Source organism: Emydura macquarii, unplaced genomic scaffold (assembly GCF_026122565.2).
Source record: "Emydura macquarii macquarii isolate MOO-44397 ecotype Brisbane River unplaced genomic scaffold, CSIRO-AGI_Emac_v2 contig_1477, whole genome shotgun sequence".
Classification (NCBI taxonomy): Eukaryota; Metazoa; Chordata; order Testudines; family Chelidae; genus Emydura; species Emydura macquarii.
Window position 1 is genome coordinate 16,592,618 of NW_027131614.1, and position 23,804 is coordinate 16,616,421.

Consider the following 23,804-nt stretch of genomic DNA (forward strand, 5'->3'; position numbering starts at 1 on the left):
AAGAATATTTTTACATTGTGATGAAAGCTCATTTTATATCAACCAGATGTTCAAAATCTTTTGCACATATAAGGGATTTAAGCATTTATCAGAATATCCCTTAAAAAAAAAAAAAAAAAACTAACTGAAATAGTTATGAAAATAGTCATACCTCTGAAAGGAACTTATTCTGACCCTGTTTTGCCTTAAACCGCTTAACCTTTTGCTGAATTCTCTTGTCTTTGTCCAACTCTTCTACAGATGCCCACTGACAATGAAGGTAAGAGCTAGAAGATGGAATAAAGAAAAAACTTCTTCAAAGCAATCCCAGCCCAAATATTTCTACTGAATGCTCCTATTTGCTTCCCTGCATCTATTCCTCTCTCTAATTCCCCTCAAACTTTTACTGGCAAATGAACACAGTAGCACCCTGTTATCTGCAATATCAGCTGCTACCTTTCATTAAACTAATCACTTTTACTGGCAGCAACCGTACTTACTATCTAATAAAGGTGCTGATCAGAAAAATCAGTATAGCCCATATATGTATTCCCCACACTTCTGGCTTTTGGCTCAGAGTTATCAAGATACATATTCTGTGTGAGTCCAATAAAATGTAACAAGACAATAATGTACACACTCTAAACTTCACTGCTTAGTACATTAAGAAGTACAGTGGGATTAAAACTTACTGGAAGTGTCTAAAAATACCTTTAACTCTATTGTGCTACAGAGCTATATATCTCTATCTGTAGAGCTGTAATTAGAGGCCCTGTGCAAGCCAATTAGCCGTATAAGGCAATTTTAATCATACTTTTGGGAATATTCAATAATCAATAGCTTAAACCTTAACACATTTTCTTAAGGATGAAATGTTCTATCATCATATATGTGCAATTAAAATTGGTTTTATTTTAAAATTTTGTTTAAGTAATAAAAAGTTCAATATCAAGTTATACAATTACTATCAAACACCACATCGTAAGCATTGGTCACATTATAATAATTACAAATAGAATGAACAAACAAAATAAACAGGATTTAAGCTATTAAACATGTGATATCTATATGAAACAAAGGACAACAAAACTGGGTAGTTTAGCTGATTATATTTTATAAGCAGTATAGTTAAAAGGAAGTCCACCTACAATTAACTAACTAGAAATGCAAGTGAATTTCTATCAGATGTTGACATTTATTTTACCATTTTAATTTATCAAGTCTCCCAATTCTATCCCTTCTCTTTTCCACTTCCCTAAAAAGGAAAATGCACTATAGTTCAGAGTCAAAAGTGATACAATATGCTTCCATTGCTAACGCTGGACATTTCAGAAAAATTTACCTGCCATCATGAAACTGTTAGATATAAAATTCTATATAGCAGTCTAATAAAATGTCATACACTTTGTTGCACACTGACTTTTTTTCTGAAGGAATGTAAAGGTTAATTATTTTGATGATCTTTCTGGTATATTAAGAATTAAGGCTCCAATGCTGCAGTCAGATCTATGGAGGCATAGGTGCCTGCCTGCATGGATCCATCTGCAGAATCAGGGCCTTGTTAAACAAAATTTAAAGCCAGTTTGACCTTGCTCTTACAACTTTTTCATTTTAGAGAGAAAACTTAAATCATATAGATAATGTATTCAGTCACCAAATCTAGCACCATGTCAATGCAAAAAATGTCTACGATTTATTATCCATTGTTTTGGATTAGATAGAATACTTAAGGTAAGATGTTAATAATATGTCACTTTCAAAATACAATTTTGAGCAAATATTTGGAGCCTATAGATATATTAAAAGAAAACAAGAAACAAAAATTACAGCTTACTTACAAGTTTTTATACTTTACATAGAATTCTTCTGTTTCCACTTCCTCTCCATTCTCCATCTGTAACAAAATAAGATTTCAGCTGTGTATTTAACTACTAAATATTCCAATAGCTTTAACCATTCCCTAAAGTACAGTATATTGTCCAAAAGTATTACTGATTAAAGTTTCAGAAGAGAGAGTGTATATGTGTATATAGATGTATGAAGGGAAGTGGAGAGAAGGATATGGGTAAGAAGTTTCCTCCATCAGCTTACTCAAGCACATATTACACTGCTTACTACAACTTCCAAGACATGAATCATTTTAACTCCTCCCTAACCACATGCAGCTTCATTCACAACAACCTCACCCCAAATCTGGCTTTCTGCCAAACCCACAGTGTTAAATAGAAGCCAAGCGTACCATTTTCTCAGGCAGCAGCCAATTAGCAACTGCACTACTGAATGCCATATGTATTATTTTTGGCTGGATCATGGCAGCTTTACATTGTGGATTTTGTAATGTTTTAAAATAGACTTTTAAAGGGGGTTTATACCTCTACGTAAACAAGAAGCCTTATAAAACTAAGTCTTATACTTCTACTATAATTTTAGTGCATCACTGTTCATGGCTTTAGTTTTACTCAATGGTGCAATTAAATTCACTCAGGCAAGATGTCTCACATACAGAGCAGCCAAATTAAATTAACACCAAAAATACTACATTTAAGCAAGGTTGAATCTGTGATACAAACCAGCAAAACCAAGGGCATTCAAGTGTTAAGGGTCAAGACTGTGCTTAACTCATCCCTGGTGCCAGAGTATGGGGGAACATATGGCATGTAATTCAACATCTAAGTTTTATTACTGATCCCTACTATAGGACAAATTAAGGACAAATTTGAGGACTGACTCAAATTTAGGATTTTGTTCATGTCACAACATTAAATTAAACAGTTTTTGTTGTGTTAATAAGCTTTGGAACTGTTATCACCTATTATATAATATATCACAGAGAATTTTCAAACTGACAGCACACATAATCAGGGCCAATTCTTGAGAGTTCTGTGAAAAGTATTAAGTCTAGGGCTACATCAAAACACTTACGCTTCCATCCTATGCCTTGAATCCTCATCTCCACCTATTCCACCCATACCCTTAATCACCACATTATAGAGGGAGAAAGGATGTGATGCACGGAGACAGAGAAGAATTAAAAATTATCTGCCAGAATTAAAAATATTTTCCTTGCTAGATACTCTGTTAATTCATTCCATTGCTATTGATAGCAGCAGCCTCAGCTTGTGTTTCTTTACTTTGCTTCACCAAGTACTCCCTCTTTTAATATACAAGGGAGAAACTGACACCATCATACTAAATGCTTTTTTTGGCTCTTCTCAAGAAAGGAAATACCACCACCCACCACCAAGATCTCCATGCAGAATCACATCAAGGGAGAAAAGAGGAAAGCTGTTCTTGATGCTATCTCCAGCTTGTCCTGGCTCCTTTGTAGAAAAGGATGAACAATTCCTAGTCTTAATTCTGCAGGAGCAGGTCACTCAGCCACTCCATGAAGACACCTCCAGAAGAGGGAGTTTGAAGACTGCCAAGGTTTTCCCACTGAAGAAAACTAATGATACATGCTAGATTTCCAAATTGGATATTTGTATTTCGAGGTCCTAACATAACAGAAGTACAAGTTCTGACAAGGAATATTTAATAATCTGAATCTAGTCAGTATCTCTATGCGATACCAACCCTTTAGGAAAGCAGCTCTACATGCATACGTATCGGAATTAAATACCTTGGTGATCATTGCAGGATTTTTTGTACTTTAACTACACTATGGCCTAATCTCTATTTTTAAATCGAAGAATTTAAGTGTCAATACCATCTGAAAACTGATATATTTAACATCTACGTAACTTTAAAGTTAGCAAATAGGTTTTGGTTTTTGTTAATTGAGCATACTTCTGCTAGGTTTTAGCCTTATGCAAATTTCTCCACTCAACTGATAAATTAACAACACAATGATTTACACTGAAAATGCTGACAGACCCTGTAATATTGCAGTACCAGAATGTGTTACTATATTACCTAGAGGGTTGGCAATACATTTATGCAGGTCAAGTTATGGAAAGCAGCTTAAGCATATTGTATAACTGCACTCTTAAATATGCAATCATGAACTCTGTTGTGACTCAATAAAAATAGATTAATGTCAGACTAAGTAGAATGTTTGTGTGTTTCTCAGATACTGATGGAGTCCTAAAATGGTATGCATCATGTTTGGGCAACCATGGATACACTAAGTAGGCCTTATAGCTGGTTGAAACATTTTTGCTTTTTCATTGAAGCTGAAACATTTCACAGAAATATAGCTGTTTCCATGAAATTTTTTTCAGGAAGGTTTTTAGGTCCGCTGAAGGGGGGGCGGGGAGGCAAAGAAAACGGAGAGGACAGACTATAGCTGACTGGTTAGGTACTTGCCTAGGATGTGGCAGACCCAAGTTCAAGTCCCTGACCTTGAGTGCTAACGGATTAAAAAAGAAACTTCTCAAAAACTGCTGTGAAACAGAGGTCATCCTCCAGCCAGCTCTAGTACTAAGTGGCAACTTTGTTTATAATATTAACAGAGGACTGAATGATCATGGAGATTGAACTATACTCACATTCCAGGGGTGATGCAAATGATCACTTCCTCTAGGAGAACATTAAAGCACACGTTATTATGGCAGAATGGATAAGCTTGCATTGTCACTGCCTGTACTGTACCTACTGTGTGGCAGTATTTGCAGATAGTTATTTACATTACTGAAGACTAGAGAAGAATGAGGAAATTCAGAAACAGTTGAAAGCTAGATGAATGGTTAGAACAAGGGAGGATGAAAATCACTGTTGACAAATGCAAAGTAATATACAATAGAAAGAATGATTTCAACTATTGATACACATCACTTGATTCTAAATTAACCAGTTCAGAAAAGATTTGGGCACTGGGGACAGCTGGGTGAAAATATCTGCTCAGCATGCATTATTAGCAAAAGAAAAATAGATGGGCATATATTCAGTACATTTTTTATAAATCAACAGTACGCCTTCATCTTGAATAATATGTTCAGTTCTATTCAACTCATCTCAAACAAGATGTAGCAAAAATAGAGGGGGTCCCAAAACGGGTGACAAAATGATTACAGACATAGAACAGCTTCCATATGAAAATAAATTGACGTGATTGGGACTATTCGTTCAGAGAGGAAGAATGACAGAGGTATCTAAAATAGCACCTTAGCTATATAGGTACATTGGCACTACTTATCCCCTTATAATAAAGGCAAGGGAACAGTCAATAAAAGCAAAATGACAAAATTTAAAACTGAGAAAATATTTTATCTATTTAAATGTTTATATAATGAAATGTTTTACATTTTGTTTTCTGTACATTTAAATAAAATTTGTTTTAAGCCCAATGTTGTATGCTTTCTACACAGAAATATTTTGCACCTAGCAATTCCAAAACCTTCCCCAGGATATTTTGGTGGAAACCAGTAAAATTCAATGACAACAGGACTCTTCAAAAGCAGTGTCATTATTTATTGTCCTTTGCTAGGACAAAATAGTTTGTTGCATTCCAATAAAGTTTATTTTTGTGTATTTGTCCTGATCACAGCAATTTTACTTTGAATACTAATCTAACAACCATGGTTTTGATTATATTAGTAAGAGTACAGAAGAGATTTAAATAAATGCACAGTTGGGTACTTTGGATGTTAAATATTAACATTCTCAAATCCATTTTTTGGGATAGGGAGTAGGGTTGAGATGATGAAAAGAAGGGAGGGAAGATAGACACCCCTCAAACCTGCAAGTGCAATCTATAAAAAACATTAAAGGAAGAGCTCAAAATAGAGCTTGCCCCCAGCAGACCAATCACTTCCCACAAACTGCAGCAAAATACACACTTCCCCATGGGTAATCACACCTTTGTTTGCAGGAAAGAGAAAGAAGAGAAGAATAATTGGTGACAAACTGCCTCCAATGTAAAGACATTTAAGAAGAGATGAGATTCTCCACTCTCGTCTAGCAGACCATCACGACAACTGATTACTAAGTTTAGATTACATTATATTTACCTGAAAAAATAAGCCCATGGGTTGAAATACAAAACACAGTACTGCACTATAAAAGTTAGAGGTGTTGTGCTGTGATGACTGGAAGGCCAGGCCAACAGTGAAATTCAATCAAAAACAGTGATGACACGCCATGAATTTAGGTTTATAAAAGCACTTGAAAGTACTAGTACAGCCAGCGGTAAAGTTAAAAAATTAAACAAACCCACAAGAATTAAGGCAAAGTTTTTCCTCTTCTTTTGGAATATGCATTCCTAGGACATGTGAAAGTCTTTATTTCATCCTGATAAACTTGAGTATCACATTTAGATATTTAGTGTGTAAGTGGAACTTCACCTCAAAGCTACAGCATAAAACAATAAGTAAGCTATACAGAATATCCTGCAGAATACAATAAAGCTTAGACCTTTAGTAAATAACCACATACTCCCCTTTCCCACAGAATAAGAAAATCCAATAGTTTGGAATTAGATGTCACTTAGCTGTACAGATCAGCCAAACTCTACTGAGGGACTTCAGTTCCTGCGTTCAGCAAAATGATCACACAACAGACATACTTTGGATAAGGGACTGGAAGAGAATCATGTTAACTCTTCCACCACTTCAAGCTGTAGTATTCAACATATTTCTGCAGATGGCCAGATATGATCTTCTTGATCACATGCTGGTTCTGTTGGCTGTGTTGGGGTGTCCATTGTGAGAGGATTTGAAAAGGAAAATGCCCACAATTTTACCACAAATGCAAAGGATTAAAAACCCTAAGATTCAGGAGAAGGATATCACCCACCTGACCCCCAAAGCAGAAAAATGATACGCCAAGGTAAATTCCGATAAAGTGAATGTGTTTGCAAAAAGTAAAAACTCATTTGTACATGCACAGAAAAAGATGTGAAGGTTGATTAGATAAACATCTTAAAAAACATCTTAAAAAAATCCTATCTAATGACACTTTTAAGGAGGCCTCCTCGTTCACTAAAGCAGCTGTCGAATTAGAAATATTTAAATATTGAAAATGAAAAAAAATTAAATTGGGTAAGGGCATCTCTGGTTTATTAAAAATAGGTACCTGTTTCTTGACTGAACGGCTACTCATGATTTTCTCTACTACTGGACCTTCAGCATCAGCTGATTCCTGAAAAATGAATGTTGCATAACAGTTACAGAAGTGAGCAGAGTATTTTTGTTGTATAGAAACTTTTTTCAAGAAGACATCTTTTAATAGTTTTTCATAATCAGAGTTTAACTGCTGAAGAATTTTTTCCTGGTGAATGGATTGTAGAACTCAATAGCATTTAATGCCTCATTAAATTGGTGGAAATTACATTAAAAAAAAATTTTTTTTTTAATACAAAAGGAGGCTGACTAAATTCTTGGTTGACATTCATTGGTGGGAATCACTCCAGCAGAATGGCACATGGAATGTGTCACTGATTAGCCTGAGACATGTGTTTTCTTGTTGTGTAATTATGTGGCCAGTTACTTCTCCCATAAAGCTGAACACACCCACTACAGCCTAGATTCCCAAAGCCAGAAGACATTAAAGAACCCCATTTGGCAATGCACAGTAACAGTGTCCATGTGACAGCTGTCAAAAATATGTTCATCCCCATTGTCAAAGCTGCAGGTAAATATACCCACTCCTGTACTATTAGGGGTATTTATAAGATATCACATATGACATTTCACATGGCTTACCAGAGCACAAATTGCCAAATGAAGTACTAAAAGCACATATACATTCACCAAAGGCATGTCAGTTAGTTAAGTGAAGTAATGCTATGAAAAGAGCACTACAAAACAATAAGATTGTTACAGTCATTCCTACATTATTACCCCTCATTTTATAGTCAAACTATTTTATCCATCATTTACATTGCACAGAGAATAAAGTGTACCCTACTGGGTACTACAAGGCAGTAATTTCATAAAGGGGTTCTTATGGTGCCTAGCAGCAGGAGACAAGCTTGAGTGGTTTATTAAAGTCATAGAAGCCAGACCACTAAACTCACAGAGGTAAATTCAGTTTCCTTGCCGTCTAGTTTTAGGCTTCTCCTTAGCAGAGACTGTTAATTTCACCGAATTGTGTCAAATTACATATTGTAGGCTTGTAAAAAAAAAAAACCCCATGAATGAATATAGCCTTTAAGAACCTAAACAACTAATTTCCTTTTGCACACTGAGCCAACCTAAGATGAAAAGCCCTCACTAAAGAGGCAAACATTTTAAATACCTAGGTTGCTATTACATTTCCAGTCCATCCGTGTTTGGAATATGAACTGACCTGTAGCTCTGACTGAGAAGTATTTGAAGGAGAGTCTCTTCCAGCAGCATCCGCATCATCAGCCTCCTCATCTGAAATCTTGAACTCCAAGTCTTCTGTGTAACGTTTTCTCTTAACTTGCCTGCTGGATCGTCTCTTCTAAAAAGAGATCATTGATATTCTTTGTAAGAAACAAAAGGTGAGTACAGAATAAATAAGAAAGAAGCATCTTTGCTTTTTAAAAAGTAGTCCAGTGTGTGAAAACTGTAATGACAGCATCCTGGTAGTGATAATGCAAATTAAGGTGGTATTTTCATTCTAAACTTTTTAGTCGCTTGTAATTTTTGCAAAAAAGATATTTTAAGACTAAAATTTCTCATGCTTGTTTCTGAACTGGAAAGGTGTTTTATTTTACTTCTCTTTTAATATTTAGCTGTTTGCATAGCTCATATGCAAAAAAGGTGACTTTTCCTTAGTTTTCTTCCGAGAGTTTCAGACTTAGTATGCATATAGTCATGGATGAAGATGAGTGCACTCATCAAGGGCCTCATAGTCATTATTTCAATGCAAGCTGAGGGCCTCTGCACTTCGCAGAATTAAGCTCTTGGTTCAAAGGTTTTAAAAACAAAATTCTCTTTTGAAAATAGAGGCTTGCAAATGTGTAGTGCAATATTTTCCTTAACTCCAAATAAAAATGTACTGACACTTTACTTTAGTCATACGTGCTTTTTGGACTGTATAGTCATTCCAGGGAGAGCTGGTAGTGACCCCCTATATTTAGGTTGCCTCACACCTTTTATAAAAGATGCTTGAGAATTTCCAAGATCTCCACTGTTTTCAGGCAGCCTTTGAAATTTGGTAGGGACAAAGGTCGGAGCGGGAGGTGGGGGGGGGGAGCTAGATGTGTTTTCTGCTTGTCCCATGAAATTCTATTCAGGTTTTGTGGATACACAAACTTCAGGAAAAAAGTCACCATTTCCCTTCTCTCACTTTCATCCTTCAGGAGAATTTTAGCAGCATGCCAAAATAACTGAACATGATTATCACTGCTGCCAAAGAAGCAATAGCAGCTCTACCTGCAACCCCCTCACTGTGCTGGCAACACCTAGGAGTTGCCATGGTAGCTGTATTGGAGTAGAAGGGGGAAGCCAGGTAAAGTTCCTCAGTCCCTCCACTGACCTGGCACATGGCTTAAACAGGACCTTCTGAGGGCACCGCATGGGGTAAGAGGTCCACCCCCCCCACACACAAACACCTCCCGAATGGAGGAGAGAGAGTTGGCCCAATCTCCGTCCAACCACTCCCCAGACCCAGCAAATACTGTCAACAGCCTATTCCCTACTCCTCCAGGATAACCCACTTCTGTTCGTGCCAGGTAACGTAGTCAGTCCTGTGCTACTACTCTACGCTGTAGTACTAAAAATTCAGGATTCAGACCCTATGGAGAATGCATGATGAGTTGTTACAGTTGTACAAAAGTTTCTTTTCACCTTTTTTTCTTTAAAAGATGACTAAGAAATTACATATATCTAAAAAATAAACAAAAAAACATTTAGAACATGGTAGAAACATTCCAGTTGCTAAGTCTAACACTCAAAAGTTAGAAAACAGCAGATTTACAGTTTTCAGTGCAATATCAGTTCTTCTTTTGGATGTGTGCATTATGAGAAACATTTAGCTACATGGTCACATACTGCATTTTCCAGATGACTCCTGCCTTATTTAGCACACATGCTGGTCCCACAAGAGGGCAGAATTAAGGTTGCACAGACACCCATAAATATGACATTTAAGTTTTGAGTTTTTCCACTTTGCAACCTAAATAATATGCTTACATTACAGAAGTTAATTCAAATATATGTCTGGGGAGAAAGGAGATACAGACTACAGTAAATATCCTATAAATGAATATCTACTGCAGAATTTGGAATTTATTTATTTTTAAACAATCACTACTTAACCCCCACTTTCTACAACAAAAATCCTCAACTTTTTCAACTAATCATTAGTGTGTGGCAATTTATACATTTTAAAAATTAACATGATACTTTTACAGTAGTTGAGGAAAATTGCCACCTCAAAAATAAAGACGACATATTACCTTTGTTGTTAATACCTTAAGATTCTTAGTAATCACAACCTGAAAATTCCAATTTACGCTTCAGTATTTACACTAGTTACTTTTTTACATTTCTCAGCTTGGTGGCTGAAAAATCATATGAAATAATTACAATTTTGTTCATAGTAATTTTCATTTTGGTCTTCAGTGCTGTAATGTTCAGGATGCAAACAGTGAAATGGAATATTTATAAAAACAATAACTCTCCATTGGAATGTACAAAAAATAATAGAAATCTACCTTTTCACAGTCCCTCAAACATCAATCCTCCAATTCCCTTTACACAATAAATAAAAAGTTAAATGATAAACTAAAGACTAAAACTATGAATGTACCACCTAACAAGCCACGTATGACTCTCTCTCTCTCCCACTTGTCTCTTTCCTTATCATCTCATGAAACCAATTTGGATTTTAAGCTCTTTGGGGTATATATACTGTGCTTTTACTTTAAAAAGCACCATGCACACCTACAGTGCTAAATACAAGTGTATGTGACTGGCTCAATACATGTATACATTACTATCCATATTTATATATCTTTAGATCTGTACAGATGGAGCTACAGCTATTTTATATCTGGATAGATCTATATATACATATAAAATACTACCTTCTGCTAGGTTTTCGATTCAAAATTTAGATTTTGAATCAAGTCTGAGTTTACAACATTCCTTAGACAAGATTTTGTAACTATATACTTAGATCTTGGAAGAAATAAGTTAGGGGAACTTTCCTTAAACTGCAATATAAAGGCAATAGTTGGGTATTTGAAAACAGCTACTACATGGCAATTTCACACCTTGATCTCCATAACCATGAATGGTAAAATTGAATTTTCTTTTAGCTAAGTAAGTAGTACTTGCTACTATTTCTGGGGTGCCAAAATCTCTTCTTGCATTTCCTTAATGAAAAGGATGCTGAACAACTAACAATAATCCTGCATTTTATGTTTATTTACGTAGTTAGCTTCCTGTTTCCTGTAATGTCCACATGAGGCTTTTCAATTTTTATGTAGTCTTGCCTGAAACCATGTGTGTATTTGTGTGCTTTCAATTTAACATTTTACTCATTAATTACTTGGTTTGGAGGTGGCAAGATGGATAATTAGAGCTGCTGTTAGACTTTGAATAAAAACTACAGATCTGTAGTTATTTTTCATTGTGATAATACTTACAGTATAACATCACAACACACTACAATGTGACAGTAAAGCAGAAACACAGACTACACTTTTTTCCTCTAATTAAGAGCATTATGTAGCAATATAAAAAGCTACACATTTATACCTTTCAAATCTCACTGAGGGTTCAATTCTAAGAGTCAGAAAACATTTCTAGTTTTAGATATAAGCTTCATATGGTCTCTAAACGAAATATGCATATGCAACTATTTGTATTACTCTGTATAGACTGGGGATGATGTAATGAAAATTCTTGTTAAAAAGCATGTGTGTGACAGAAAAAAGTAAAATTTATGCAAGAACATTAATTCTGAATGTCCTAACGTGTCTGATATACCTATGTCCTCCTTTAACCATGTAAAGATACAAAACCCAAGAATTTCAAAAGTATAAAACTTTAGGAGCACAAATGAAAAAGTTAAATATTTAAGTGATAAATCTTATTACCAATGATGAAAAAAGCTAATTGTTTTACATTAATTATTGAGAGAGCGAGAGAGAGAGATGTTTAGATTAACATTCTTATGTCTGTCTCAGATTGGATCAGAAAGTTTTTGTCCAATTAAGTCTCAAATTGAAAATACTAACACAATATTTTTAAGCTGACTTGCAAAAAACTGCACCCTCTAGTAAATGAAACAAACTTGACATCAGCAATATGTGCTGAATTCTCCCATTAACCAGGCTAAGAGGGACACTGGGCACGTAATTAAAAACGCATCCCTTTAGATGTTCTTACGGCCATGCTGCTTGTATCCACTCTTCTGCTCCAGAATGCATTATTCTGAGATGTCATAGCTACTAAGGAGTGCCACAAAAAAAGGGAATGGACAGAGGGAAAGAGACGAGTAGTGGTTTGGGTTGTTTCCATTTGTTTTTCAACTAGTATACTGTTAGAGTTTCTAAGTTTTATTATAATAAATTCTATAACTTTTATTGAAAACCTTGATGAAAGAGAAGACTAACTGTGCCATGCACTAACACCACCTCTTGCCAGCCTCCTTCCAAACAACAAGGGAATTCAACACTCCTGAAGTTTACGACTGACGGACCTACAGATGGAAGCCCTTTATTTATCCATGGGACAGGTATAGCACAAGCTGTAGCAATAAAAATTTCCCCACCCTGCTCTGCCATGCTTCATGCTTGACCTAAAGGGACCACCAAGAAGTAAATGCAAAAAAACAAACAAAAGCCCTCTAGGCTGGACTACATAAAGACTACTAGTAATACAGCTACACTAAGAAAGCCAGCATCAGAATACAGTAGAGTGACAGAGGTGAAGGAAAGTGAAACTTGTTTGAATATATTCAAACGGCAAACCAGTAAAACCAAGTTACAAACAAGTTTCTTTCAACACACCATTTTAACACACCGAAATCTCAGATTCTTACCTTTCTTGATATACTATTTTAGCCAACAAACAAAATATCTTAAAAGCATCTCTCTAATAAAGATGGAGTCATGGTTTATATTTTATACATATTATATATAGAGAGAGCGATAGATATATATAGCTATATAGTTACCAGGCGCTAAATAATTGGATCTTCAATGTCAGAATAATGGCATTACCTGAACACCTGGGTCATCATCATCTTCGTGAGGAGATGGTGGTGGTGTTTTTTCTAGATCTGAGTTTTCAGAACCTTCCTTTCCCTTGTTGACCTTTTTCTTCACTGCAGTAGTTTCTGAATCTGGTTTCTTGTTACTAAAACATAAATATCGTTGATTAGTGTTCGAGTCAGAAAAAAACAAACAATAATATACTATACATTGAACTATGAAGGCATGTTTATCCCTAGTTATTTTGTTACTCTAATCACTTTGCTTTATTTCAGGAGCTAAATAAATCTTTAAAATGTCAGTGACCTATATGTTATTTTTATACACTTTCCTTTGACCTTTTTAGCATGACACCTCACTTCCCTTTGCCAAGGTCAAGCTGCTGATGTGGTCTGCACTTAATCTTGGATGGACTGACTGGCATATTTGACAAGAGACTCAAATGAAAGCTTAAGCTGAAAACTGGACTTCTACTTCAGTATCTTTGAGAATTCCAAACAGTAGTTGAGCTCTAAGGTAATTCTGAGGAAAAGTGAATGTATAATCACTATGTTCACTTTTGTTGCCATGAAAGTATGGAGAATAATGAGCTGAGCAGAGCCAAAGGAGGAATTTATCAAAATATTGAATTGAATAAGCAAATCATCCTTTTTATTCTGTAGTTTCATGGGATTTACAAGGAAACTGAGGCAGGACAGTTTTCATTTCAAGTCTCAGGTCAGACATGCCCAGTCAATTAGTGCAACCATAATTTGTAGGTATGGTCAATGTAGGCAGCAGGGATTGATTACATTTCACTTGACCTGACCATGTTTGTAATTAACCATGGTAGCCAAATTGATTTTTTCTTAACCTGCCCCTTCACACTCTGCCCAAATTCTCCAATACTTTTTTACTAAATAAAATAAAATAAAATAAAATGAACACCAGTAACTCAAGACTCATGAGAAAAGCTACAACTACATCACACTAATGTGATGGAGGGGGGAAAATTTGTGGATTTTTTATTTGTTTATTTTTTTAATTGATTCAAACTTCTAGGACTTGGATATTTTGCATAATCTTCTCATTGTTTTTAACATTGTCTGTGCATATGAACTTAATTTAAAGGAACTACATACTTTAGAAAATATAACTCAAAATCTCCATCTTCAAATTAAATACTAGGGGATTTTGAACATTATGTAGGTCAAATTCTTAAACAACACAAAAATATTAGATTGAGGGGGAGAAATTTATGAACAATTTTAAATATGCCCTCAATTTTTGAAGTTTTAGGTAGGTTTGTATTTTTTATATATGTGCTCTTCCCCTCCATGTCTGTTGCAGGTGGACAGATGATTGCTTTTAAAAGAGTGGCTAACATTTGTGCTGAAACATTTAAACACAATGCAGATTTGTCAAGTGAAAAATTGAAAGAGGCTGACATTATTTCAAGAACTTTTTAACAGGTTCTATTTATTTAAATTCATAATTGCATATCAGGAATACTGGCTGGAAAAAAAACTTAGTAATTTTCCAACACTAACTTCTAATAAGAAACTCAAATTTGAGAAGATTTGTTTTATTCATTTATCAAATGAGAGCATATTTATATATTGAGGGTTATAAGACAAATCATACAAACACAGTTATGCCACATTTTGGTTTTAAGGACATCTAGGATGTATTTTTCCTGTTTTGTAACATGGTTATATATTTAAAAACAATGTTCACAAGAGATTTTTTTGTGTGTGTTTACACATTAATATATTGAGAGTTTTAAAAACACAACTTAATTATAACAAAATTCTAGGGCACAGTAATGTAGCTTAGCTTTCAAAAATAGCTCAAATTCTGACAATGTTTTAAAGGGTTTGGTACCACTGAAAGAGCCACATAAAACAAATCATTAAAAAAATAATCTATACAACAGTTCCCCTTCCAACCGTCCTAGTGTGCATGCTACACATGGACAGAAGTCTCCCCTACTATGAGGCTCCATTTCCAGCATTTATTTCCGCTCTAACTGCCACAAATTATACAATACTACAGCTGAACACTGGGCCCCTTTCCTTTCATCTGCACGCCAAGAGCAATCAGATTACCCTGGTAACCAGTGGTCACATGACCAGCACCTGCTCTTTTGGCTGGATGCCACTGACTAAAGCCATCTGCTTCTCTCAATCAGCTTTCAAACATTCTCAACACCTGCGCTGCAGCGTTTTGTGGTTTCTTTTATCAAATCAGTGCAAAACTGCTTCCAAAACTTTACATATTTCTCAAATTTGTTTAAATCAAAGGTGAGCTTGTCAGAGAGTTGAACCATTGCCAGGTAAAATAAGTTGACAGGCTAGTGCTTTTCACTGGTGACCTCTATAAATCAGAGCAAAGCATACAATTTAATTTAGTAGTAGTTACTGTGCCCTGGGTGCACTATCACATATGAATAACAGGTTTAATGTCCTGAAGAACAGCAAAGCCCAGGTTTGATAAAATATCAATTTGCTGAAAAACAAGAAAGTGCTAATGATTCTGTCTCTGCCCTTCTTAAGAATGCTCTATGGAATGTCCACAATTGTTCAAGTCATACAGCATCTCCAAGTGCTTATCACATAAGAAGATTCAGACAAAACAGGCAGCCAAATGAGGTACTTGTAGCAGATTTAACTACACAAAGATTTCTCTCTAAACTCTGTTAGACCTTAACCTCTTAGTAACAGTAGAGGGTGTGAGCTAAACACCTTCATATGTGCCTTTTATGACCTACATATACAAGCCGTGCTTCAACGCCCCCAAGTCTCTCTTAGTAACAGAGATATGCACCAAGTAATTTGGACAAGATTTCAAATCATTCTCATGCAATGTCTGCTGAAAGCAGGTACATATGAAAGTACTATTCACATGGGGGGGCGGGAAGAATCATCTAAATTGCTTCAACTGCAGCAAATTTTCTATGAGTCCTACATTTGTCTTTAAATCAACAAGTAAACTGCAGATTCCTTTGTTTAATATTTTAAATTTTTTTTTAAAAAATAATGGTTTTATCCACGACATCATTTAGAAGAGAAAGGGTGAGACAAACTACAAAAGCAACAAGGCCCAGTCTCTGAACTGCATGAGGATTTTCATCCTTCCTAGTAAGCTGTAGGCCCACTGGGAGGAGACTACACCTGTTGGGTCTGAACAAAAACTTCCTGAAGCTGTCAGTCTTGCTTTCCTCTTCATGTTTCACAAAGCAGGTGTAATGTTCATAAACTGCTAAGTGGATCCTTTACAACCGTGCTTTGCTCTTAACTACCTAAATCCACTTGCTAGTAAAAAAACACACCCCATTCAGAGTTTACATAGTTCGGATATTTAGGGACCAATTTTTAGATGTAGGTGACTAAAGTTAGATGCCTAAATACAAATTTAGGTATCTAAAACCTATGTTAGATAGTTAAACACTGACTTTGCCACCTTAGGTGCCTGTATTAAATATGAATATATACTTGATGGTATTTCCTAAATTTTTGGAACAAATTCAAGATGACAGACAACTTGCGTATATTTAGGTCACAGGCACAAGACTTCAGAGGCCAAATGGTTCCAGGCACCAAACAGAATGCATCAGCCTGGCACAATTTAAATATAAAAAAAACCCAAACAAACAAAATTACTGTTAAAAATAGCCCTTTTATTTAAAGCATACACATCACCAGGCATCATTTCAGATCACATGATTTGCAATCCGGGTATCCAATACTAACTTCCTGTTACACCTTCTTATCCCTTTAGAACAAGAGAGCTTACTGTCCCAAAGAAAATCACTAGTAGCACAAACATCAGAATGGCAAGGGAGGACCATAATAAAGGGGATAATGAGGGTGAGGGAAGAAAAAAGAGTGACTCAAATTGAAGACTATATGCATCCCAACAAAATAGTGCTTTTTGTCAGTCAGATGATAAACCGCTACCAGAAGAGTCAGGTCAAAGCATCACAAACGGAGATGGCTGAATCATGTGATCTGAAATTATCATAAAAACCAGTGTGGCAGGCTCCAAAGCACTGAGAGCAAGGTCAACTAGTTCTTAATTTAGCAAGCACCGTTGAGCTCTGTTCCCCAGTCTACCTGACAATAGAGTAGGGGAGCAGCATGCCGACCCGAGGCACTTCAAGCTGACATTCTCAAGGAAAGTGGATGAGTCTTGTGACTGGTGCTCTGATTATGTGCTTCAAGCAGAACAGGAAGGAGGGTGCCCTGCAGGGATGAATGATCCTCATTTTTGGTGGAGATGGGAAAGAAGAGTCTGCTTCTGTCCTCTATAGGTGAGAGAATGTTGCATTACCACCACACCACCCCAGAAGCTTTGGACCACAGGAAGGAGAGTAGCACTTGACCCCAGAAGGCAGTAAGTGAGAATTCAATATTTAGTAAATGCTCACTAGTTGAGGTGATACAAAAGACAAGAGTTCAGAGTGTGAAAAACCCAATGGTTCCTTTTATTCACCAAGATGGATGCTGCCCTAGACTCCATCATCTTTGCTATGGCCCCCTGCTTAGGTGTAGTCCTCTTGATAACAAGTATAAAGTAGGCTTTAAAACACAAAACCACCCAAACTAAACTGTGTCCATTGCACAGGACAGATTTGCAATACAAATATAACTGAGTCAGGGGGCTTTGTTACAACCTGCCTATCCCATGCCCTGCTCAAGATACTGTTTATGAATGAGCCCCTACTGTGTTCCATAACTGTGCTAAAGCCTTGGGTCTAGGTTAAAGTCCACCCATACTAGAAGTATGCTATAACTGGGTCACAGAAGCAACCACGTAGTAACCTAGTCATCTGACTCTCATACGTAATGTAGACTGAGCCTTAAGTGACTGCTTGGAGGAGAGCTGCATGGGAGCAGATGCTGGGTATTTCATAAGTGCACATTTCCCATTTCCCTATCTTCCTCAAAATTAATGGAAGTTTTCCTGTAGACACGGACAAAATTTACTACTCCCTCTCCCCCACAAAATTTCTGTACAGCCTGGGATGTAGAGAAACTTTTGTAAAAACTTCAAGAAAAACCTGAAGCTTTTCAGATGTTTTATATTCAGTTAAAATAACTAATAGAAGAAATGGCAGTAGGGATGAACAAATTTATTTTCCGCTTGATAGCCCAAGTTACTAAAAGGAAAACTTGCAGACTTCAGTGACCCACATAATCCTTGGTACACAGATAGTTAATTTGGTGAAAGAATGTTTCAGGATCCTCTCTTTTATCTGTACTCAGGGCTCATAATTTTGCACTCTCTCAGAATTATTATATGGCTACTGTGATTTTGAACTGATTTCTTTTGAGACAGTGGTTTGTTTGTTTTATCTGAATTTCCTCCAGCTGCCATTTCTGCGTATCTTTTTCCTGTTGTTTTTAGGGCCAGGCTAGCTGCTACAAGAAGTTAAACCATGCCATCCTAGTGCATGACTTGCATCCCAAAAGTATCAATGGTACAGTGAAGATTACTTTCAAAGTATTTTGAAGTTTCCTATATTTCTGTGATGCCACTGGAAATGTATTTCACACAAGCACTAAAAATATCAACTACTTCTGATATTCATCGGTTTATTCACCATGTGATTACGGTGTATCTCAACCAGGCAGCTTACACATTTCTTCAAGGCTTACTCCAAAGAAAGGAGAAGGGGAGTTTCCAAGATTTTTCTATACTTACATGGTCAATAATAGGATTACATGGCTAGTTAATTCTGACATGCTGTTTTAATAAAAATATGCATATTGATTTGAATAATCTGCTACTTTCGTGTATTTTGCCCAATTTATAACTGAATTCAATTTATGTTTTCATTCTTTAACTTCAGTGGTAGTTTCTGTCTCTCCCTTTGTGTACTATCTATATAATGATATATTTTGACTGATCCAGTAAAAGGGGCTACCCTTTTCCAACTGAATTTAATTAATTGAAATGCCATGCCATATATGTAGGCAAACACTTCCGATCTTCTCTGAATTTTCTCTCATTTCAAACTCTTATTGCACCCCCTAAGAACATGGTTTTTCATATAATCTCATCAGGTTAGTTTATTCGAGGTTGAAAGTAACCAGTATTACCCAACACTTTCCAAACACAAAACTGCCACTGCCAATGCCTAGAAGCAAGCTACATAATACGAGTACTAACATAGCCAAAACTAACAAAACATAGCCAAAACTAACATAGCCAAAACACCACATCACCATATTCGATTTACGTAATTATGCTATGCTGCTCAGAATTTACATTAAGTGCATATATTTTATTCATCTCTGCTATTGTGATGTTATTTCCTTCTTAGTGGGGTAGCAGTATAGTAAGATCAAGATGCATCACTTAAGATTCCTCTGACCAGCTGAAGCACTGTAGCTTCAACAGATTAATGGTTTAGTCTGTTGATTCACTTAAAACCTTGATTCAATTACCAATGTTACTGGACAGATTTTCCAATTTGTGGCATTGCCTAGCAAAAACAGGCAAATGTCTTCCACAGAAGTTATATTCCTTAGCAATGTACTACCTCCACTAAGTCAGCAGGGTCCTCTACATATAGACATACAGATACTGAAGCTATCAAAGCAGACAGACTGAGGTGAATCTGGACTTGAGAAGTACATGTGGCAATGGAGAATCAAGGCTGTGACTGGGCAAGTACACTTTTTCTTAAAAGTCCTACCCAGTGGGGTGAGAGGGTTGTTCATGCTCCCATATACATGTTTCCCAAACAGCAGAAAGAACAGCACTTTGCAGCTATAAGAGGTATTGCAAAATTCACCCTTCCAATTGTAACGATACTGCAAAGGGAGGAGAAAATAAAATAAAATCCCCCTTCTACCCACCTCCGCGCACGCCCCCCCTCTCGGGCATGCAAGAGAGCAGCTCTTTGTTCCCTGAAAGGAGAAAATACTCCCGTCCCCAGAGTGAGGTCCCATGACTTGGCTTGAGTGACCTGCAGACTCATCAGCCTTGGTTATATGTTGTCGCATTTTGAGGCCTGATGTCAATCCGAATGCATAGAAACCTACATATATATTTTGGAGCCAAATTCTTTCTGACCTTGGTTCATTAATCATTATTAAATTCTGAAAGACTGTCCATAGAAACTATATTCATAGCATCTAGTTGAAAAGTTTTGCAGAAAGAAGTGTTTTTTGAATAAATCTCATCTCTTTCAGCTCTTGGTGCAGAAATGCCTGGTTTACGCTGAGAGGTTGAACTGGATAATTATAATAGTCCCTCATTTTGTGGCCTTTAAAAAAAACAAACCCACAAAAACCAAAAAAACTATGAATATCTTGTCCCCTCACAAAATATCCTGTCCCTATGCAAACAATTAACCTTTTCATTTAGCTGACACAGTACTCTAGTTTCAAAAGGATACTGTGGGAAAGCTGTTTAGTCCACTGCCTAGATTCAAGGAACATATAAATGAAAATTAAACTACTGTATGTATAAACCCATCAATTCATTCTGACAATCTGAAACATAGCATATATACAATACATTTTGTAACATTATAAGTAGGTTCAACTATACTGTCCTGGAAGGCTAATAAAGCCTTTACAGGATAACATTTATTTCACCCTGCCAGTTTATACAGATTCTTAAATAAGCATTGGGGCTCTGCTGTCCCGCTGAAGAACCTTTCATTCTTACTAGAAGTCCCATACTATCTGAGCTTTATTTATCCATATATCTGTATCAGAAAGAATTAAACAGTAACCAGCCTTGCAGAATACATGCAAAGTTGATTTGTTAATCAACTTTTTTTTTTTTTTTTAAATCTTAATACAAATGGATTCTGCAAACTGATTTGGATTAACCAGGTCTGGTTGTGCTTCCATCTGGAAGTTATATATTTTCTAACATTAGCCACATCTTGAAAAGCAGATTCAGATGTTTGGAACAGGTTCAGAACAGTTGTAAGAAATTTTAGGTACAAATGGAAAAATCAGTTTAAATGTCTTTTTCCTCTGTTTTCTCTGTGAACACTTGTACTCATGATAGTTTGAGGGGGTTGGCTTTAGAACCCTGCGTTCTTGTTATATGACTGTGTAAAGTACTGCAATTTGATCTCTCTCATATTGCCTACTAGGATTTTAACCCTGACCCTAAAAAGAATCAATGATGTCAAGTAGACATAATTCTCCTGTTCCAACTATTTGGAAATGGGGTTGAAAGGCCACAATTTTTTGGCCACTATTTCACTTAGGGTTGTTTAAAAACCCTCCCATTTTTTAAACCAAAATAGTTAAAATTGGTACAACTTCTAATGTGGACACTATACCAATATAAAAATGCCTTGTAGTATATTTTATTCCCTCTATACTATATCAGATATGCACATCCATACTTTTGTGTCTATACAAGACCTTAGTGAAAATGCTCTTCTCTAGTCCCATCTCCCCACTTCAGTCAAACTTGCATTTGCTGATTGAATTTCTTAAATCACAAAAATACTTCGTTAATAATAGAACAAAAGGAGTCAATTCCAAAATCTAACAGATCCAGTGATGTTTTAACGCCCTTTTAAAAAAAAACCAAATCAACTGCCTCACACTTTGGAAAATACTTTGACCACTCCAGCTCATTTAGATTAATTACAAATCAGTAAACTGGGAATCTGAACAACAAAAACAGAGTTGGGTACTCCTCAGAAATATTATACAGCAAAAGATGCTTAAAAGCCAACAAAAATATTTTTTCCTTTTTTTTTAAATCCCATGAATATGTGAAGTATGTTATTTTTGTTTAGAATGCCAACTCATGACATATGCAAAGAGGTATTTCCTGACCTACCTTGTCTTTTTGCTGGTCTTGGGTTTTGGTGTGGTATTTTTTGCTTTCTTTTCCTTTGGCTCTTTGGGGGTCTTGGGGGTTTTGGGAGGCTTGGGTTCCTTAGGCTCCTTCTTTTCCTTAGGTTCTTTAGGATCCTTCGGCTCCTTTTTTGACTTGGGCTTTTTCTTTTTCTTTTTGTCTTCTTGGGAGCAATCCAATGAGTTCCTGGTTTGATCCTGGCTGTCAAGCCCACAAGGAAAATCTTCCTTACCAAAACCTTTACTGGGACCCTCTACAAGAATGTGATTGTTTTTCTTTTTCTTCTTCTTTTGCTGAGGCTGCTGTTCAATCAATGGCAGGTAATCATCATTTTTCACTAGCTGGGCATTCAGTCCACTAACCTGAGTCATATCCGGCACTGGTTTCTCTACAAAGGGCTCCGATGGAGAATGCTAAGAAATACAAATAGGCATTAAATTAGTATAGCATAATAAAAACACACATTTGTGGTCCATCACATTGTTTACTTAAAGCTCTCTACTTTGGGGCTGAGAGGTCATGGAGGGAGACAAGAGAAAAGATAATGTGAAGTTAATTGGCAACATTTCAATCAAATATTGTACAATCAATAATTCTAAGCATTGCTATGCTGCTGCTAAGGTTATGGCAGAACAGCTATAAAGTGCTGGATATCTCAAGTATAAAAATATTCACGACAAACTTTGTATAAAAGGCATAAATCCCCAAACAAAATTCATTTAGACTTAAAAAGGAAAAAAATAAGACAGGTATGGGCCTCATCCAGCCAACCAGGGGTTCGGGTGCTGGAGGGCTGGCAGAGGCATAAACTGGGTGGCATAATGGCTGAGCCTCTTCAATGTTGGCATAACGGAGGAACAGCCACGCCAAATTTGAGTGGTACTATGACCTGGCAAACAAGGTCCTGCTGATCCCAATCTCTGCCTCCATTCTGCTCCACTTCAGCACAGGCTCTGCCTCCATCACATACCATCCAGCTCTGGTTACTGCCAACGCTTGGTGGAGGGCGGGGAGGGAAGGCCCTGACTGAAACCTCATTAGCTCTCAGCTCCCAGATAATCAATGGGTAGGCAGTAACTGGAGCTGGATGGCATGGGGCAGAGGTAGAGCCTGTATTGAGGAAGCAGTAGCAACTTTACTAAAAGAATGTATACCTCAGCAATCTGGCTCAATCTTTAATTTTTTTTTTTTGGGGGGGGGGGGGGGGAGAAGGAGAGGTCTGTATTGCATGCCAACTGGTTTTTTGGGGGGTTTTGTGGCCTTCTGCTATCCTAAAATTGTCCATCCCTGAAATAAAGGTTATTTGTATAAAACTTCTATATCTTGGTAACAGTTATTTTGAAATCAGAAAACTGGGACAAGTGAATTAGCTATAAGGCACTTCTGTCATCTAAAAACAAGTATTAACTTTGGCTTCTATACATACCATTGGAAAGTTAATAGTAGACAATGACAGGCTGCATTTACACAAGAGAACTGCATCAGTGCTATTTACATTAGTGTGTGCATGACATCACCATTTTGACCAAAATCTGAAGGATTGAACTGGGGACTTCCAGAGCTAAGAGCATGATCTTTTACAGGACATGCTAAAGAGCCACGATTCTTTAGCTGGGGTTGTAATGAACTCTTATCCTCTGCAGATCAGGCACAGAGGACTAGTACAAAAACACTCATGCTAGGCATCCTATTTTGAGTATGCAGTGTATCATGTTCTCACACAGCACTCCTTGAAAGCATTGCAGGGCCTATAGGTTGTACCTATCCCACAGTTCTTGGCAGAACTCTGGAACAAGTATAGAATGTCTGTTTGCACCAATTCTCATGTTTGTTTTGTTCCCCTCGGTGCTTTAAATGGTTCTGCCCTACACAACTATACACAAGTGCTCTGAAGACAAAGGCATATGTCCCACTGTGCCATCACACTATC

At 36.6% G+C, this 23,804-nt stretch overlaps 1 protein-coding gene across 2 annotated transcripts in view; it reads right to left on the reverse strand.

The window, feature by feature from the left end:
* Window positions 1–23,804, reverse strand: part of CHD7 (chromodomain helicase DNA binding protein 7) — a 204,508-nt gene that overhangs the window by 55,138 nt on the left and 125,566 nt on the right. For both annotated transcript variants that reach the window (XM_067553721.1, XM_067553722.1), the window contains exons 3-8: window positions 21,857–22,287; window positions 13,061–13,196; window positions 8,206–8,343; window positions 6,991–7,056; window positions 1,818–1,873; window positions 152–266 (exon numbers count right to left, since the gene is read on the reverse strand). In XM_067553721.1, the coding sequence (XP_067409822.1) occupies window positions 152–266; window positions 1,818–1,873; window positions 6,991–7,056; window positions 8,206–8,343; window positions 13,061–13,196; window positions 21,857–22,287 (942 nt within the window). The remainder of the gene's footprint in view (window positions 1–151; window positions 267–1,817; window positions 1,874–6,990; window positions 7,057–8,205; window positions 8,344–13,060; window positions 13,197–21,856; window positions 22,288–23,804) is intronic.